At 36.5% G+C, this 16,243-nt stretch overlaps 1 protein-coding gene and 1 long non-coding RNA gene across 6 annotated transcripts in view; both read left to right on the top strand.

Moving 5' to 3' along the window:
* LOC148852676 (prolyl 4-hydroxylase 1) overlaps positions 1-16,243 on the top strand; it is a 92,458-nt gene that overhangs the window by 55,688 nt on the left and 20,527 nt on the right. For 2 of the 5 annotated variants that reach the window (XM_088944331.1, XM_088944329.1), the window contains 4 exons: positions 7,527-7,601; positions 11,849-11,919; positions 12,014-12,065; positions 12,198-12,287. In XM_088944331.1, coding sequence (XP_088800457.1) covers positions 7,527-7,601; positions 11,849-11,919; positions 12,014-12,065; positions 12,198-12,287 — 288 coding nt within the window. Of the gene's footprint in view, positions 1-7,526; positions 7,602-11,848; positions 11,920-12,005; positions 12,066-12,197; positions 12,288-16,243 lie in introns of all 5 variants that reach the window. The other 3 variants (XM_088944332.1, XM_088944330.1, XR_016099147.1) reach the window with 2 other exon arrangements.
* Positions 13,706-14,323, top strand: LOC148852677 (uncharacterized). The gene is made up of 3 exons (XR_016099148.1): positions 13,706-13,855; positions 13,990-14,106; positions 14,226-14,323. It is a non-coding gene; the product is annotated as an uncharacterized LOC148852677 (long non-coding RNA).

Raw genomic sequence — 16,243 nt, 5'->3', positions numbered from 1 at the left:
CTTCTTTAGTTTGTTCACTTAATCTTCCTCTCATGTTTCTACCATGGTAATGAGCTATTTGAAACTTGGCGCTCTGATACCAAACTGATGCAGTAGGGCTGGAAAAAACTAACACAAGACAGAAAGAGAGAGGAGAAAGGGTAGAGAAAGAGAAAAGAGAGAGAAATCCCAAGGAACCACTCCAAGGGGTCCTAGAATCACTCTAGGGTTTGTAGGAATCACTCCATACAGCAAGAGACCTCTTAAGAAATCTTCATTCATTCATTAGCCTCAAAAAGAAGAGATTACATCTATTTATAGAGTGACTTGTGTGGCCCGGAACACTGTTCACCATAATTACAAAAAGTGCCACTCTTTGTCTTGTGCATCAAGAAAAACAATAACTTTCTATCTACTAATGCAAATAATCTGAAAATTGAAAGACAAGCACTACTAAACTATAGGAACAAGATGCTATAGCCCAATTCCACATTTGGGCTGGTCAAAATGACGAAAATATCCCTGACCAGATCAGTCCAAGTCCCAAGAGTCTTCTCCATGCCAAATCAGAACCTGTTTGTTGGACTTCTTCTTACGAGAATAGGTCTTATAATGCATGGACTGATCCCCATCAATGGGGTAGGGCCATTTGCAAAGTTTTCTCAACCTAACTTAATAGGTCAGTGATCTTAGGTGACTCTAGATAGAGCTCTTGACACCAGGTTTCAGGTTTCCTACATGGGATTCCCAAAGTTCATTAAAGAGGAATTTGTCTAATTTTGAGCAATGGGGTAGTTCTTGAAAATTCAACCAAGTGAATCAGGCTTGCGATAGGGGGGGATTTCAATCAGCTTACAAGTCTCTATAAAATCATTGAATCTCCTCATACTAGTGGTGACTTGTTGGTTGTTCTTTGTTTCGTTCGAGAATCTCACAACATTAAAATCACCTGCCACACACCACGACCCATCCCATAAACCCCTAATAGCATAAAATTCCCCCTACATTTCATTTCTTTCCCGGTATCTATTTGGACCATAAACATTGGTGAGTACCCATATAAAACCATCCTTGATATTTTTGAATTTCATTGATATCGAGAATCTCCCTATTAATTCCTTTGTTGACTTAACCACATCATCCTTCCACATTGTCACCATTCCTATCGAGACCCCACAAGAAGGACCGGAAGACCTCCTAATACCTATTGAACTTCAAATGCTTCTTATCCATTTCCCATCATTCCCCATCAATTTTTTTTCTTGAATCATCACAATGTCTGGCTTTTCCTTTCTAAGTAAATCTTTGATAGCTCTCCCTTTCCTCGCAGTCTCAAGCCCTTTTTTTTTATAGATCAGTCTCAAGCCCTTTTACACCCCTTCCACCAGTTTGGCTTTCTCCTTCTTTCACCCCTTCCACTAAACTCAATATCACCTTCAACATCCGACCTCAATCTTTCCACTTCTGACTTCCTTCTTTTTTCCTGCAATAGAGTGATAAACCCTTACCTTATCTGGCCCATCTTCTTCCTGGATGATCCTTCGCTCTAAAACTTCATTACCCTGGATCCCTATCTCCTTTTCTTTCTTCTGTCCTAATAGACTCGGCTTACCCCTTTCTTCTTTTTCCATATCCTTCTTCTTTAAACTCTCGAATTCACCCCAAATCAGATTCCAGATTCTACCAGTCTCCTCCACTCTTCTTCTTTCCAATCCCCTCTCTTCCTCCAACTTGCCTCAAGAGTCCCCTTCAAGCTTTCAACATTTGGTTGGGAAAAAGGCAAAGGAGACAGTGAGGTTGGGGGAAGAGACAAAGAGGAAGAGATGAACTCATGAAGCGACAAAGACACCTTGAGCCGACAATGGAAGAGTCCATGGATCTAGGGCTAGGGTTTCCAGGAAGAGATTGAGAGACTTATGGTGTGGAGAGAGAGAGAGCCTATTAGTTTGATTACTAGCTTGTACAAAATCATTCTTAAAGTGCTCTCCTTGAGAATCAAGAAAGTCCTACCTTATATTATCACTCATTATCAAGGGATTTTTGTTCAAGAGAGACAATTACTAATCAGATTTTTATTGAAAATGAATTTTTAGAGGAATTAAGAAGATTGTGAAGGAAGGGAGCAATAATCAAGCTGGACCTAGAGAAAGCTTATGATCTTGTAGATTGGGACTTTCTATAGATGTCGTGAGGGAGTATAGATTTGGGGAGAGATGGTGTAAATGGGTAAGGGGATGCTTGCAAACTTGTCATTTTTCGATCACTGTGAATGGTTTTGTGGAGTTCTTTAGGGGTAATAGGGGATTGAGGCAAGGTGATCCACTTTTCCCTTTTCCCTCATTGTTGATGTTTTTATTTAACTTATTTCACAAATTGATAGGATGCAGTTGATTATAGGTTGGAATGTGGGGAGAGGAGGGGTTGCGATGAGTAATTTACAATTTGCTAATGATATTATCGTATCTTGTGATGGGTAGAATAATTATTAATTTGAATGTTTGAAACTAGTGGTGAGGTTATTTGAGAGAATGCCAAATTTGAAGGTTAAATAGGTTAAGAGTATGGTAGCAGGGTCAAATTTATGAATGGCCAATGAATTAGCTAGGTCTTCCATTGGGTGCCAACCCTAGAGTGAGCAACTTTTGGAATCCATTGGTAGAGAAATTTGAGAAGTTGGCAGTTTGGAAAAAGAACTACATCTCCCTTGGGGGAAGAATTACTTTGATTAAGACCACTTTAGCCAATCTTTGTATGTACTATCTCTCAATTTTTAGGATGTTTCAAGCAATTATAATTAGGATTGAGAAGATAGTGGGAGACTTCCTTTGGGAACCTGGGTTGGGGAAGAAATATCATTTAGTTAATTGGGAGGTAGTGTGTGGGAGGTAGAAGGTGGCTTGCGAATAGGCAATCAGAGTTAGAAGGCACTCGTTGGCAAATGGTTATGGAATTTCTCAATGGAAAATGAGACATTGTGGCAAAGGGTTGTGACAAGTATTCATGGGATTAAGGACAATGGGTGGGATGTTGGGCTGATGCACTACCCTTTCTTCACCTTGGGAAGCCATCCACGATATCCTTCCTTCGTTTCTATTATCTTTTCTTGCGTAATAAAATTAAATCTTGGGAGGATCTTTGGGTTGGTGAATCTCCTTTTAGATTTTTTCCTTCTCTCTTTACCCTTCTAGTCTTGGGAGGATTTTCGGGTAATAAAATTAAATCTTGTGCCTCTTTCATCAAATCTTTAGTGTCGCCTAATCCTTCCTTCGTTTCTATTATCTTTTCTTGGGTAATAAAATTCAATCTTGGGAGGATCTTTGGGTTGGTGAATCTCCTTTTAGATTTTTTCCTTCTCTCTTTACCCTTCTAGTCTTGGGAGGATTTTCGGGTAATAAAATTAAATCTTGTGCCTCTTTCATCAAATCTTTAGTGTCGCCTAATCCTCCTCCCTTGTCTTTCCTTGTGAAGTGATGTGCTCCTATTCTTCCTAAGCTGTATTCTCTTGGGAAGTTTTCCATGGAAGTATTAATACCTATGATCTTTTGCAAGGGAAGAGACCCAACTGATGTTTTTCCCATCTGGTGCTTCATGTGCAAATCCAATGGTGAGACTGCTTATCACTTGCTAATTTCTTATCCTTTTGTTTGTTGTATTTGGGAATGGTTTTGTGATTGTTTTTGGTGCATTTGGAGCACCCTGCTAGCTTGGACATGTTTCTCACGACAACAGTCAAGAGGCCCACAAAGAAGAGGTAGAATCATGTGGAGGTGCACGAGAGTATTGGTGTTATGGACTGAGGGAGGAAAGGAACAAAGGGATGTTTGAGGGGGAAGAAAGAAGCAAGGAGGCAATTGTTTAAAGCTTCACTATAAGGGTAGCACATTCGGTGAAGATTTTGGCTCTGTTTCATATTTCACAATGGATGACTTAAAAATTGGAGTGCAATTGCTGGTTTATTCATCAGGAAAACCAAAAGTTAAGGAGTGGGCAGCACCAATCAGGGGATGGTTGAAGCTGAATTTTGGTGGAAGTAGTGTGGGGAAATCAGGACCATTTGGAATTTGGGGGGGGGGGTCGGTAATAAGAGATGGGAATTGGAATTTACTTGCAATATACACAAGTCCAATAGGGAAGGAGATTCCATTAGGGCAGAGCTATCGTTAGCAATCAAAAGGCTAGGGAAATGGGTATTGAGAGATCGATTATTGTGGGTGACTCTAAAGTATTATTAGCTGGCTATCATCAAGCAACAAACTGAATAGAGCTACAAAAATGAAATCAGACGTTTTAAATGTTTTTCTAGAGATATGCAATTAAAAGTTTAATGGGCTAGAGATATTCTAGAGATCAGAGAATAGCTTGGCTGATGGGCTAGAGGGCAACAGTTGTATTGGTATGGGATGAGAGGGGCAATTATTGCAAAATACTTCCAATTGTAACTCCATGACCTCTTGTTCTACTTATTTTGATTAATCAATGTATTTATTGCGTTCTATTACTGATCATACAAAAAAAGTTAGAGGCTTGTATAGCCAGCTTGATCAAGAGAATAACAGGTTGCAAGATGAAATTTGAAGTTTGAGGCTTCCATGAAATTGAATGGATTATTTTTTCCTCTACAACTTAAAAAATATGATAACATATAGGAAGGACCACAATATAATTGGTTCACACCATTACAACTTAAAAGCAAGAAGAGTTTCCAAAGAACTTATTTCAATGTAAGAGGCATGTGACACATATGACTCCTATGTAAAATGTTATAGAGGTTTGCACCTCCTACGAGGCATATGTCTCTGTTCATGCATTTATACAAGAGGCATATGCCTCATTTTTCCATACTTCCCTAGTATGCCTGCATGCATTTTTGGATCATCTTGCTCAGAGGCATTCCTCTAGGTGTGTGCATCCCATACCCTAGAGTTTATTCTAGATCTTACAATGTATGCTATTTGTTGTGATTGTTTCCCATGCCCTAGAATGCTTATCTTTTTCAATCTTTCAAGAGGTGATTACAGCCATCGATGACCACAAATTCATCAAAGATGTTCATTAAACATTCTCAAAGGACTAGAATTGATCTAGTTTGTGATAGGGTGGACCAGTCTCAAACCAATTATTAATCAATTTTGTAAATTTGACCCAGAACTGAACCAATTTAATTGGGGTATTCAGGTCTTACCCGATTACACTCAATTATAATCATCTATAATTACCTATGATATAACAATTTGGAACAACATTTTTTGATAATATAACCTTAATAAAAATGAAAGTAAAGAGTAAACTGTTTATATCATTATATGTTGATAAAACAAGTTTTTTTTTTTTCTAACTAAATTATCGTATATATAGTTTATGAAATTTACCCTTATAGATATTACATATTACAAAATTTACAAAACCAGGAGATCTTAATATATTAATTACATAATTGGTTCAAGTCTTAATCAGTTCAGAAGAGAAAAACCAGACCTAACCCAATTATAATTGGGGCACAAAACTTAGAACCAGAACCAATATAATCCCATTGACAGCTCTACTTACATCTTTTCCCCCTATCCTAGAATTTTTGTCTTTTTGTGCAAAATATACGTTGTACCTGACTAATCTTTTCACTCTCTAAAATTATCCATTCTAATCCTACCTATGAAATTTCAATAAAGAATATTTTTTTGTAGACCTATTTTCCCTATTTTGGAGTTTTTCATCATTTTGGGTTGGACTTACAACCTCTTCAATTAAATCCTTCGACCTTTTATAACCAATACTTTTCCTCTAAATCCATCATAACTTCTTAAACTTGTCCTTTATCATTCAAGTCCTATGTAAGTATGGTAACAGAGTGGGTGTTCTTGTGGTTTGCAAAATCGATGATATTTGGTGAAATTTATCTGAAATTTCCCGTTTTTTGCAAGGGGACAATATAAAATTATCCAAGAATTTCTTTTCCTAAATATCATTGATGTATTGTTGATATGTCAACAATATTTGAGGTTTTATTAATACTGTATATTTAAGGTTTAGACTTTTAGAATATTATCATAAACTTTCCAATATTTCCTTAAAACCATTATGATTTTTTAACTTTGTTGTTAAAAGAACAAATGGGCTGGGTGATTGAATGATTGGTTTACTATTTTGATGGACCTCCTTACTGAGTATAATTCGAAAGAAAAAAATCACACAACTACAAGGGAAGATTCTCAAACAAATCAAAACATATAGTAACAAAAGAAGGAAAAAAAAAAACACCCACAAAAGTTGATGGAAATTATAATATACATAATAAAGATAAGATAGATAAAAGATTAAAGGGAAGACAGAAGGTGATAGTTATTTAAGTCTTTTGATCTTCTCTATTTTGTTCATACAATTGTTTGCTATGATTTTTTAGCCTTAAAGTGCAATTATACTTCTTCTAATGATTCCTTTAAGGTTTAATTAACTAATTCCATGATTTTAAAAATGTTGGTTCGGCTGTTTTTAGTGTTTATAATCATATTTGTCTTAAGTTCTTAGTTATTGGGCCTAAACTTGTTTAATGTTTTATTTGTTTTATTTGTCTAGGTGTCCCATCACTAATCAGGGGCATTCTAGTCCATTCATGTAACATTATTTTATAATTATCTATATAAGATTGTAGGGCCGGCTGAAGTGAGTATGCTGCCTTTCTCAAAATTTCTTCTCTTCTTCTTCTTCGGCTGCTGTGTTCCAGCAAATAAAAATTTTCCTTGACTTTTTAGATTTTCCAAATATCTTAGTGAAATTAGCAAAATATCCCCAAAATTTCCCAATCTCTGCATGGTGAAATGTCCATTGATGTCGAGATTGCGAACCATGGTCATCACAGGCTGATCCTAACAGCCTTAAGAAATGCATCTAGAAGCTAGCCCAGAAATGCAAATGCATAATACATTTCTCCCCTTCCTGCTCCCCTAGCGAAATAGTCATCTAATTAGGGTAATTGTTGGATCCGTTAGCATGATGTGTGATGTCTAGATGCCAATTATTTGCTTCCAGTTGGTCATTTTATTTTCCTTTTCTATCTATTTTTCCATTCTTTGCTATTATCTCTAGAATTAGGTTGCTTTAGGTCCTAGAGCTTAATGAACAAGCACCTTGTTTTCATACATCTATTGTGTTAACCTCTAGGAATGACCAAACATTCTAGTCCCTGGTCTGGGGACATAGGACCATAGATGGTTATGGGGACCCTTTAACCTGGTACCTGTCCCACATTTCAGGTGTCATGACCCACTATTGAATGGACTCCAACAAAACATTGTCATTCATAAAACTTGCCCAGCTGATCTACTAGTTATGACCATGTAACTATGGGTTCAGATTACAAAGAATGGGACAGGTTTGTCGCAAAAACATTTGCTTGCACCTTGCATACTATCATTTAATCTTTAATACTCTAGTATTGTACTGTTGAATAATATTTTTGGTGGCAAAATATGTCTTTCATGTTGCACATTAATCCATATCCTCATATATGCTTCATGTTTTTTTGTAACTGATTGCTGCATATAAACTTTCAGGGAATTAAGAGTGATGTTAGAACAAGTTCTGGTATGTTTTTGAGTCCTGAGGAGAAGAAGTATCCAATCATACAGGTTAATTTTATTGTTAACTTACACTTGTTTCTCCTCTTTGTTTGCTTGGGAAGAAATTTATTTCACATTAAGAAAGCTTTCTAGGTTTGGCTATTTATCATTGATTACATATATTCAACTATCATACTATTCATCTTGAATATTTCAATTATGTGATTACCTATCTATCTATATTGGGAAAATCCATGCTGCTGGAAAAGGTCTTTGACAAATCAAACATCCCCTGTAAAACCATTGGTTGATTCTTATTCTCTTTATTTCTCCATTTGTAGTACCATTGTATTGCATATCAGATGTACTATATCACAGCTTTTATAGTTTTCTTTTTCACAGATTGTATTGTATATCCTCTTTCTTTGCTAGGGTTCAATGGTCCTTTCTCACATTTTTTACATCTCTAATATATAAGCTATTCTTTTGGGCATGTGAACCTAATACACTTTAATCATAATGTGATTTCCTTGCTCTGTTACTATTATCATGGTATCAAAGCAGACACTCTTGGCCTGTTTCTAATTGAAGGTTTTGTACCTTGAGTAGATCAATCCTTTAAGATGATTTTAGTCTTACATTTTACACCTATTTGGAGCTGCTTTGAAGGATTCTGAAGATTTTTTTCTTTGTACCTTGAGTAGATCAACCTGCACATGATATGCCAGCTAGGGGACAAAAGCCAATAGGGTCTTTTTCTTTGTAACAATTCGCAACTATTGATGCTTCCATGGAAAACTTCCCAACAAAAAGCACTAATTTTTGGGGGAATAGAGAACACTAAACTTCCTTAACAGGAAATGACTGAGAAGAAGAAAGAGCCATGAGAATTAAAGGACTTGGAAGAAAAACTACCAATAAGATTAGGAGGCCACTCCTGGCCATCCCAATTAATTTATCGAGTACCACCCCGTCCAAAAGTTTTAGAACACAAGGAAAATATCAGAATCTCTAAGATTCCTCCTTAATCCTAGGTTCCAAGTCAGCCCAGACGAAGAAGCAGAAGAGTTGATAAAATCAAAGACATGTCTTCTTTTGAAGTTGGAAAGAGCATTCGGTGTAGGAAACAAGTCTTTTCTAAGGAGACTCCCCGAGCCAAATATCTTCCCAAAATTTAACCTTATTACTAGAGGACAAGTCATACCTTATATGATAGAGAAAAACCGAAAGGACCATGTTTTGCTATATGCGACAGACCAACATCCCAATCATTTTGTAAGAGCCCATGAATGCTACTTACAACCTTATGTTGAAGTTTTTGTTCCCAAATCACTCTCCTACCTTCTCCTCACCTTTTCCCCTTTCACCAAATGAAACTTCTTCTTCTACCCTCCTTCCACAAAAAATCCCACATTATCTTATCACAATCAATTGAGGCATCCTAAACACCGACATGTAATAAATTGGAAGATTTGCTAAAGTGGACATAATTAGGGTTAACTTGCCTCCCAAAGAAATGTAGTTTCTCTTCTAAATAGCTAAACTCCTCTCTATTTTTTCAACCACTGTAGTCCAAAAGCTAGTTGATCTAGGATTAGCACATAATGGTAAACCTAGATACTTTAAAGGCCAATCCCCACACTCACAACCTAAGTCTTAAAAAAGAGCTCAAAACTTCTTGATCTAGATTTATTCCTACTACTAGATTCTCCACCAAATTAACCTTTAAATTAGACAGTCTTTCAAACAATCTCACTAATAGCTTCAAGTTGTCAAACCATTGACTTTGCTTCTCTTCACAAAAAAAAAAAAAAAAAAATTTCATAATGTCATTTCTTTGTAAATGAATTACCAAAACCCTATTTCTCCCTACAGTTATGGGTGCACACGGTTCGGTTAACTGAACCGTGGGCCTATTTTCCAAACCAAATCAGTACCACTAGATTTTGGATAACTGTGAACTGAAACTGAATAAAAACAATTGGTTAGCTAGTTGATCAGTTTGGTTTTTGATCAGTTCAGTTCTTCAGTTTTTTGATGTTTTTGATATTTATAATATATATTATAAATACTAAAAATACATATAAGATAATATTATTATAAATTATATATTATAAATATATTTGTATATATAATGCATATATATTTATTTATAATATATATATATATATATATATATATATATATATATTTTTTTTTTTTTTGGTTGACTAAAACTGAATCGACTGGTTTGACTGATCAGAATTTTTGGTTTGGTTTGGTTTCGGTTTTTAGTTTTTGATGAGCACCCCTACCTACAGTCCAACCCTTGAACAAATAATCTTTTAGCTCTTGATATCAGTCTACTCATTACATCCATAACCAAGGTAAAGAGAAAAGGAGAGAGCCATAGTTTTCAAGGTGTCTAGGCAATTCTGGGCGACATTGGGGCACCTAGTCGCTTAATCACCTAGGCGATACAAATTTTATAATATAAATAATCAACTTTTGGCTAGATCCCTAATTTTATATACCATTTAGCATGTATATTAATTGAAAATAGCAATCTTTATTATGAACATTAAATTTCCTCTAAAAGTGTGGCAAATCATAAAATGTAAATGATAAAAATCTTTTACATATACTAATTTCATTATTTTCAAAAGTAATACTACTATAATAAGTATTTAATAGAGCAATTTTCATATCAATTAGCAGGTAAAGAAGGTTATTAACTTTATATCATAAATATTCAAGATGGGAAGTAAAATAGAAATAACAAGGATGGCGTTTTTGTTTTGTTTAATTAGAGAGAGTGAATAGAAAAAAGAACCTCTTTATACTTCAATTTTTTCTTTCCTCTTTCGCCCTTTTAAATTTCAAAAGTAAAACGTTAATAAAATGTATTAACACACATTAAGATACAACAATATAAATGATATTATATAAGGCACCCTACCTTGTCATTTTTGTCACCTAGGCGGGCACTTAGTCACCTAGGTGGGCACCTAGTTGCCTTGGTGGGCGCCTAGTCATCTAGAAGGGTGCGTAGTTGCTATAAGTCAAGGTGTTTGGGTGAGGTGCCCAGTCAAGGGTGACTAGTTGCCTAAGTGGCGTCTTGACAACTATTGAGTGTGCAGATCACCTTACTAAGGCCCCATGTTGCCCCAAAGAATCCTTCACAGCTCTAACAATTATTCAGAAAGTTCAGGCCCTTAAGTGTCAAGACATCCAAAGAATAGGTAGTTCCTTGTAATTTTCCCTTAAATATGTTGGAGACTATTGATTTACCTGATGGGAAGGAACTAATTGGTTGTAGGTGTGTAAATAAAGTATCATTTAGACAGGACTATTAAACAATATAAGGCTAGACTTATGTATTGATTACTTGGAGACCTTCGCACCAATAGCAAAGATGAATTCAGTGCATATTCTCTTATCCTTAGTTGCCACGTTTTCAAGTTCCTTACATCTGTTTGATGTGAATAATGCCTTTTTAATGGGGACCTTCATGAAAAAGTTTATGTATCTCATCCTTCCAGTATGTATGGTAAGGAGATATAGGGCAAGGTATGTAGGCTACAGAAATTGTTGTAGGAGCTCTTTCAATCTCCAAGAATTTGGTTTGAGAGATTCTATAATGTTTGGTTGGAGTTGGCTATGTAAAACCCAGTCAAATTACACTCTTTTTATGAATAGGAGAAATACTTTTGTGACTACTCTTATCATTTATGTTGAGGATATAGTTGTTAACATGGATGATGTGCAGGAAATTGGGAAACTATTCTAAAGTCTCAAGATTGAATATTATCTTGAGAGAGGGATTGGAGACAGCTACAATATCTTTTCTTCTACTTCCAGCTTAAGATCTTGATTAAATAGTAATGTTTATTGCTGTTTTATTTTACTACTAGCCTAGTTGATATTTCAATTGAAACTAACATATAGATGCATGCATGCACTCAAAATTGTGTACTCTGGATGTCTTGGGCTGTATTTTTACTTCCTACCTTTTTATTACCTATTCATCTGCATATCAAGCATGCTTTCCTTTTAAATCCATGTTAAAGATTTAACCATAGATCTATATACATCTTTTCTATGATTGGCTATTGAATTTGAGGTGTGTCATGTGTGAATGCTTTATATTTGTAAACAAAAATGGCATGTTAGTTAAAAGTTCAACTTTCCAACATTCTCCATTTTATTCAGTCTTGATTTTAAGTTGTTGGGGAGCATGGCATTGTTTTTTGAGGTTCTGTTAAGCTATTTAATAGATGACATTATTTAATTAACAGTACTCTGAATGTCTTCTTTTTTGCTTTCCATATGCTTAGGCCATCGAAAAACGAATTTCTGTCTATTCACAAGTACCAATTGAAAATGGAGAACTCATTCAAGTTTTGAGGTGGATTTTTAATCATCTTTTATTGTGAATTACTTCATATGAGCATGATGACTAATTTTTTCAATTATCAAGTCTAACGTCTGCAGAAGCACAGGTATGAAAAGAATCAGTTTTACAAGCCACATCATGACTACTTCTCTGATACTGTAAGTCAGGTTCTAGTATCTGCTTAAAGATGTGCAACATTTAAGTTTCATCGTTTGTATCTGTTCCAGTTGAACCTGCTTAAGTCCTTTAATAACATGCGTCTAAAAGTATACACATTCTTTCTAATACAGTTTAATGTGAAGCGTGGAGGCCAACGAGTAGCAACGATGCTCATGTATTTGAGTGATAATGTTGAGGGTGGAGAGACATATTTTCCCATGGTGATTATATTTTCAAATTCCATGCTTAACAATTGATGCAGTGACAAAATCATCAACTTGATCGTATTTGCATTATATTAATGGGTCTTATGAAAATCACTAGCTTGACTAGGAATGACTCCCAACATTGCACTATACTTCTTTTCTCAAGGTTTAAAATGCCATAACTAAATCATGAAACTAGGGTTAATAGACAAAATAATACTCTATAAAGTGGTCTTGTAGACTTTAAGAATTAAAACTAAAACAAGGTAAGCTTGAGTAAAACTTATACTGATAGAAAGCACAATTAATTCTGATAGATTTTCGAAATAATCTATGACAAAGACAAAAACTATGATTTAACACCACTACAAATGGAATTTCAAAGTGGACCTTAATCATAAGCTTGGAAGTTATGAGAGGGACTCCTTCAGATATTCAGTAGTATCAAAGGTTCTTTGGGAGGCTTCTGTACCTCTCTATGACTTGATCAGATATGGCATTTGCAGTTAGTGTTTTAGGTCAAAATATGCATTCACCCAAAATCTCTCATTTTAAGGCTGCAAAGAGAGTTCTTGCTTATTTAAAGAGACACCCTGGTAGGGGGGTCTTCTCTTCACCAAATAAAGTCATATAAAGTGGAGGTTTACATTGATGCTGACTGGGCTAGTTCTTTTGGTGATAAAAGGTCCATCAATGGTTATTGTAATTTTGTGGGAGCAATTTGTTTTCGTGGAAGAGTAAAAAACAAATTGTTGTAGGAAATACAAGCACAAATGCAGAGTATATAGCCATGTCTTAAGGAGTAATTGAACTTTTGTGATTAATGAATCTCCTTACAGAGTTGGGAATAACACTCAGATCCAATGTCTTTGTATTGTGACAACAACACGGCCATCAACATTGCTCATGTTCTTTTTTGGGAAAACATTCGGGTGGGCAACCAACCTCTTAAAGACTTGTTTCCCTCTCTCTACTCTCTTTCCCTATATAAGAAAGAGTTAGCTTAAAATTTTATTTCCTCCCCAGCTTCTCCTTTGGACTTAAATTGGGATTTTGGTTTCCGCAAAGGGTTACGTGATGATAAATTTGCTTGTGTATCAGAACTGTTGTTATCACTTGAGTCTTCATGTCTGGATCCTCTCAAACCTGACATAAGAACATGAGAATTCACCATAATACTTGACTTTATGCTTGCTTTCTTGTACTGCTATAGGTTGTAGGGAAATTTTATCCTTTTACCCAATGTTATGTTAAACATATAAATAGTATTGCCTTGGGCTGTAGTAAGTGATTTTCGCCCATTCCTCTCTTGTTCTTCTATTCTCTTTTCTCTTCTCTCTTCTTCTTCCTATTGATTTATGTTTTTCTCTTATACCCAGAAGTTCTGCTAACAACAATAATTTCAAGTTGCTTTGTTCATAATCTTGGATCAGGAGAGGACAAATTGGATGCACGATCCACTAAGTGTATCTTCCTTGGCTATTCCCAGACCTAGAAAGGGTATAAGTGTTATAACCCTAGTTCTCGACGTTCCTTTGTGTGTGCAGTGTTACTTTCTTTGAGTCTACTACATTTTTCTCGAGGTCAGGTGATGTCCCTTCTTTCTCATCTCCTCCTCTTCCAGTTCTCGTTGAGAACTCCATTCCACTTGTTCCAGTTGTGACTAAGTCTTTGCCTTTGGTGCAACTTACTGTTGAACGACCACCCATCCGTCAAGTGTATACGCATCGACAACATGTACCAGCTTCGTCACCGTCAACAGATCCGACAGCTGTTCCCACACCAGCCACAACACTGGCTTCTGACCTTGATCTTCCTATTGCCTTGCAGAAAGGTAAACGTAGTTGCACACTTCACCCCTTTTCTAATTATGTTTCTATCACTCACCTTTCTACTTCCCATTGCCAGTTTATTTCTCTATTGTCTTCTATTTTTGTTCCTATGGATGTCCAGGAAGCCCTTGCCTCTCTAGGGTGGCACCATGCAATGGAAGAAGAACTCTCTGCCTTAGCTCATAATCATACGTGGGATCTCACCACACTCCCTCCTGGTAAGTGGGCTATTGGTTGTAAGTGGGTGTTTGTTAAGTATTTACCTGATGGTAGTGTAGAGCAGTTGAAAGCTAGACTAGTTGCCAAAGGGTATTCCCAAACATATGGTATTGACTACACGGAGACCTTCTCTCCTGTTGCTAAAATTGGTTCAGCCCGTGGTGTGATATCTCTAGTTGCTATGTATGACTGGCCTCTATTTCAGCTTGACATCAAGTTGCTATCCATGAGGTCTATATGGAGCAACCATCGGGGTTTGTTGCTCAGGGGGAGGATGGTAAGGTGTGCAGACTAAAGAAGGCCATTTATGAACTTAAATAGTCTCCCCATGCATGGTTTGTTAGATTCAATGAAGTGATAAAAGAAGTTTGGTATGAAACAGTGTCAGGTTGATCACTCAGTATTCGGTCATGATTTGCATGCTAGGAAGATCTTACTGGTGGTATATGTAGATGATATTGTCATTACTGGCAGTGATAGATTGGGGATTGATAGGATGAAGACCTTCTTGTGAGAGCACTTTCAAGTTTCAAACAAAGGACTTTGGTAAATTAAAATACTTCTTGAGGATAGAAGTAGAAAGGCCTAAGCATGGTATTAATTTGAGCCAGAGGAAGTATGTTCTTGATTTGTTGGAAGAAATAGGATTGCTAAGCGCCAAACCAATTGAAACACCAATGGAACCAAATACCAAGTTGAGCAGTGATATGGGTGAGGAGTTTGAAAATCCTGGAAGGTACAAGCAGTTGGTGAGTAAGCTAAACTACCTAACCATTATTCGGTCAGGCATTTCATTTGTAGTTAGTGTGGTGAGTCAGTTAAAGTTTATGCAGAAACCTTGGGTTCCGCATTGGGATGCAGTTCTAAGGATTGTAAGGTATTTAAAGGGAGCTTTTGGTCATGGCTTGATATATAAGAGTGGAGTGAATCTTGAAATAGAGGGATACACCGGTGTTGATTGGGCTGGTTCTATATCTGAGTAATCTGGTGACATGGAAAAGTAAGAAGCAGACAGTTGTGGAAAGAAGCAGTGTAGAAGTTGAATATAGAGCCATGGCACATACCACTTGTGAGTTAGTGTGGCTGAGAAATCTTCTACAGGAGATGGGATATTCGATTGACACTCCAGTGAAGCTTTATTGTGACAAGCAAACTGCAGTCTACATTCTCTTCTAATCCAGTGTTTCATGAGAGAACAAAGCATATAGAAGTTGGCAATCACTTTGTGAGAGAGAATGTGCTTATGGAGTGATAGATACTGCATATGTTAACACAGGGAGTCAATGGGCGGACCGGTTCACCCAAGGGTTTAGTTGGGGAGGAGTGGGCTACATATGTAACAAGCTGGGACTATATGATATATACTCACCAGCTTGAGGGGGAGTGTTAGTGTCGACTGTATAGGGGTAATTTAGTCTTTCTATTTATGTTTAATAATGTGTCCCATACTTAAGTAGGGACATAATAGTCCCCTCCAGATGATCTTGATCTTTCCTTTGCAGATTGCAATGGGAAGAGCAAGATCATTTGGAGGGGGTAGAGGATCAATGATGAGGGTGATGTATCAACAAGCAAGGAGGGAGAAAGTACTTGAATATGGAACTACAGAGGAGAGAGGAACTGGCTTGGACTGGTTATGAGCACCAAAATCAACCTGCTTCCACATCCTGCGGTAAACTCTCAACTCCCTACACCTTTGACAAGCACCCTCATTACACAACTCTCCTTCAAGAATAGGAATAGGTAGAGGAAATTCAGGACAAGGACTATTCTTCTCATTATTCTCCCCCTAAGAAGAAAAACTTGGATAATAAGGGACATCCTCAAAAAAGGTAACATCCATGAACACAACACGAGAGCCAGAACTAGGATCATAGCAGCAATATCCCTTTTTATTCTGTGCATAACTAAGGAATATAC

Source organism: Nelumbo lutea, chromosome 5 (genome assembly GCF_056320005.1).
Source record: "Nelumbo lutea isolate HS-2025 chromosome 5, American lotus-T2T, whole genome shotgun sequence".
In the NCBI taxonomy this organism is placed as follows: Eukaryota; Viridiplantae; Streptophyta; class Magnoliopsida; order Proteales; family Nelumbonaceae; genus Nelumbo; species Nelumbo lutea.
This window is presented reverse-complemented; position numbering and strand designations above follow the sequence as displayed.